Source organism: Cyprinodon variegatus, unplaced genomic scaffold (assembly GCF_000732505.1).
Source record: "Cyprinodon variegatus isolate N-32 unplaced genomic scaffold, C_variegatus-1.0 Scaffold22, whole genome shotgun sequence".
Lineage (NCBI taxonomy): Eukaryota > Metazoa > Chordata > Actinopteri > Cyprinodontiformes > Cyprinodontidae > Cyprinodon > Cyprinodon variegatus.
The window spans coordinates 465,009-469,108 of record NW_015150475.1 but is presented as its reverse complement, the minus strand read 5'-3'; the positions used below and the strand labels follow the sequence as shown (position 1 = coordinate 469,108).

The following is a 4,100-nucleotide window of genomic DNA, read 5'->3' as shown; positions in this document are numbered from 1 at the left end:
GTCTTGCCATAGGGCACACTTATTTAAAGCACACAAAAGCTTTTGAGAGATACAGGCTTACATAAGCTAAAGCTGAAAAATTGTAGCATTTAATTCCAAATGTACGTTGCAACTTGTCTTCTTGGTTACAGTGTTGACCCAAAAAAATTGTCATGCATGCCTCCCCAATATAAATCAAAAAGAAGCAAAAACCCTGATTTGTTTGTAAAAACTTAGCATTAGATATAATCTAAATAAAAGTAAGATATAAAATGGCTCAAGACAAAGAAACTCAAAGCTATGTCAGTAATTTATTTGTTGGCAAACAACTTTCACTGTTACAACAAATATTAGTTATGAGATCATTCAACTTGGAACCCATACAAAAAGAATAAATAATTATCAGTAATATTGTAATGATAATCATAATTGTAATAACTTAAAAAAAAACAAAAAAAACAAACAAGCCCAGTGCCACATTAAATCCTTCCTTCCCTGAAGCCAGCCTCCTTCCCTCTGAGCTTCTTTTGCAGTCTTTAAACCAATAAACAGATAAATAAATAATTTCTCTCTTGGGGGGAATGAAGGGGCGTTTGTGGGACATGTGTGCAAGCTACACTTCATACATTTGTAAGATTTATTTCCTCCTTAATTAGTAAACATTGGCTTTCTCGGTTTTTGGAGAGCTGTCATGTGCACGTTCTAATCAGAATCGTCACACCTCACCTGTTTTTACAGTAGATTAGAGAACAGCTGTTTCTTCATTTTAAACAGGGAAGCAATGAATGTAAGTTAAAATAACTTGGCAATAAAAATGACATATTTTATAAAGCAGTCTAATGTGACTATCTCTGTCTATTAGGTCCATCTTTGTACTTCCAGTCCAGACTCCTTGACCAGAAACCCAGCTCTCCTAAAGGTATCTCTTCCTTTATCACCTCATTTTATCCATCCAGTTTAACACAGTTGTACACAGTGGTAAAGCATACAGTAAGAAATGATTTGCAAAAATGTGACAGTGCTGTTGCTATAAAATAACCAGAATGCTGTGTGCGTAGGTTAAATGCATATTAATTAAGGAGTGCTTGTCATATTTACGAAAAAAATGACACAAAAAGATTGTTCCTTGCTCCTTCTGAGGTCAGTCCGTGACCGGAATATATTTCATTGTGACACTTCGGAACAGTCCCAGAGACACAAAGTTTGCAACGTAAAATCCAAAAATAAAAGAATCGCAACGTCTGTATCTGTTATTTTATTCTGTACAATACATAAACAGTTTGTGGTTCCTCGCAATCCTTCTGGTGATGAAAAACCTTTACAGAGGAGCGGAGAATAGATAAACCCTTTTTTTCCCCATAGTTAATTCATTTGTTACATTATATTCCCTCTTTGTTTTCCGTAGACATACCGGCCCGTAAACATCTCCAGTTTTAGCAGATACCAACAGAAAGTAAGTTCAGAATATCCTTGTGATATGGGTGCAGTTGAACTGCCAGAATGATATGGGTTTTTTCGTGGATGATCATCAGTGAGGGCATATATAATACATCCTTCACTCGACTGGCAGGAATGTGATGCCACCTTTGGGACAGTTTATCTTTGAAGGTTCTGCTCTACCATTTCAGCATAAGAGTTTTGACGGAGAGACAGATACACAGACAGACACAGAGCTCCAATAACCAGGGCTTGGGCCCAAGTAGAGGTGTGAGTGGAGACTATTTGCTAGAATCTGCTAGAGGTCCATACTGGGGGAGGAGCCTGCAGGATTACAATCAGTCCAAGATTCCAAATTAAAGCCGCAGATGCGTTAGAATTGCAGAATCCCACCCTGCTCCAAGTCTATCCTTCCCATTCCTGTTTGATGCTTGCAGATTATTTTGATGACCCACCTCTTTCAGTTTGCACTATTTATGACAACACATTTTCTGAATGGACCAGTAGAATCTCAGCCATATTGTCATGACCCATTGTTATTTCACACAGTGTATCAATCCAGGACCGGGCCAGCTCTGTCTGTCAGTCAGCAACACATAATGATTTTACATGAACTTTGAAAGAATCAAACTGGGTTCAGGATGGATACAGGACTCAGTGGGCTCTATAGACTGGTGACCAGATGAGAAGGGTCCACTGGTGGCTCCTCTGGAGATGAATCAGACTCTTCCTTGCTCCCTGACACCATATATCCATCACTGCCACCGCGGCCCATGTGGTAGTAGTTCTGTAGCTCATGAAGGTGATTCCTGGAGCCTAAGTTTGGCATGCTCTTATAGTATACATCATCCAGCTCAGGAGCCGTGGCACTCTTACAGGGCTGGAGCTCCCCAGAGCTGTCCTCTTCTCCATCCGTCAGGCCGTTCATCTGCCCGTCAGGGAGGTCTGTCAAAACCGGCATGCTTGTATAAAGCGAGTCTCTGTGGTTCGGTGAATGCGTGTGCTCGTCAGTGTGCTCATTGGTCAGCAGGGGAAAGAAGCTCTCGCTGGGCTCCTGGGCAATGCGTCGCTGCCGGGAAAAGCTGTGAGGAGGAGGCGGTGGGGGCGGATGGCTGTCCGGTGGAGGAGGCCTTGGAGGCAGGAGGGGAGCGTTGGACTCCTCTCGGATGATCTCCAAACCGAGGTTCTCCTCATGGGGAAAAGCGGCTGGGTTGTCCAGCACTATGGGACTGTTGTCCTCTTTACTGCTGCCCACACAGCCACCCACTCCACTACTAGAGCTGCTGCTGCCCCCGGCCAGACACCCTAAAAGAAAAAAGGAAAAAAATATATATATTATCAAACTCTACTAAAATAAATTTATTACAAAAGGTTTGATTAATTTGGTCTAATTTCAATTTCAGTAAGAAAGAATGCTGCTGGTATTATTTTAACTTCCCTATATGAAGAGACGGCTCAACAATTTGCACATTGGATTTAATTTTAGTTACTTGAAAATGTTGCTTAACAAAAAGAATGAACACATAGTTCCTTAGTGATTCTGTGAATTGTCACAGACTAACTGTGCAATAATTTTACTATTAGAACTTGTGTGTGAATTATTTTTGATGGTTCTGTAAAAAACTAAAAATAAAGGATTTATCCTTATGTTTTGGGTTTTCACCTGGCAAAATATTTATTTTTTCATAGATATGTACGGTCTTTGTGGGTTGGGGGATTAAAAAGCAACAGAAGCTAAGCATATGATGCCACAAGCTGGTGGCAATTGTTGAACATCAATATTATTGAATTGAACACTTGGTAGATGTTGGCAGGAGTAAAATCTTAGCCTATCTTCAGAAGATTCTAACTTCAGTGCTCAAAAAACCTAAAACTAAAAATGTGAGTCCCTAACTGAACTCAGTGCCTGATATCTAATGTTGTACTGTTCTGTAATTAGATGTGCCTGTACAGCAACTTAGGGAAACGTTGTTGTGGAAAAGTACAAAAAGAAATCACACCTCATTTTGGCATTCAATGTTTGCAAAACGATAAGCTGTGGACATTTTGCATTGACTATATATATGTTGATTAGACATAACAATGGATGTTTTTTTTCTTCCTTTAATCCTTACAATGATGCGTTCTATGTCTTGTCTATGAAATGTAACCTGATCTGTGTACTGTGACGTAAAACTCTAATATTTAGAGTTACATTGTGAAAAGAAGCATAAAAAAACAACAAAAAAAGACATGTTCAGTGTCCAATAGCAGCAAAATCTCATCATGGCTAAAACTAAGCATAACATAAAGTTATATTCAGCTCCTGCAGAGAAGATATTTTCTTACCTTTCTATTAGTACATAATTAACCAATTTTATCATGCTGTAAACATTTTAATTACAGAAAAAAGACAGAATAAACCCTTTTTTTCTAAAAAGATAATATTCATCCTGCACACTGTCAACTTTAATGACAGTGCAATTGAAATATTGTATTCATTTTTAACAGACAGAGATCAGAGTGTAAAAATTGGAAGAAAATCATCTTTGGGGCCACGGTTCTCCCTGATGTACATCGATGACCTTCTTATGCTTAATCACTTAGACTCATGGTTGTAGAGGATGATGGCACTGTATCTTTGGTGTAGTGTTTAAAAACGTACATAGTTAAAAACCAGCTACACTAAATACAGATCATCAGCA

At 38.9% G+C, this 4,100-nt stretch overlaps 1 protein-coding gene across 12 annotated transcripts in view; it reads right to left on the bottom strand.

Moving 5' to 3' along the window:
* Positions 1 to 271: 271 nt before the first annotated feature.
* LOC107095380 (adhesion G protein-coupled receptor L3-like) overlaps positions 272 to 4,100 on the bottom strand; it is a 213,508-nt gene continuing 209,679 nt past the window's right edge. For all 12 annotated transcript variants that reach the window (XM_015391445.1, XM_015391482.1, XM_015391507.1 and 9 more), the window contains one exon: positions 272 to 2,721. In XM_015391445.1, coding sequence (XP_015246931.1) covers positions 2,081 to 2,721 — 641 coding nt within the window. In that variant the 3' untranslated portion in view covers positions 272 to 2,080. The remainder of the gene's footprint in view (positions 2,722 to 4,100) is intronic.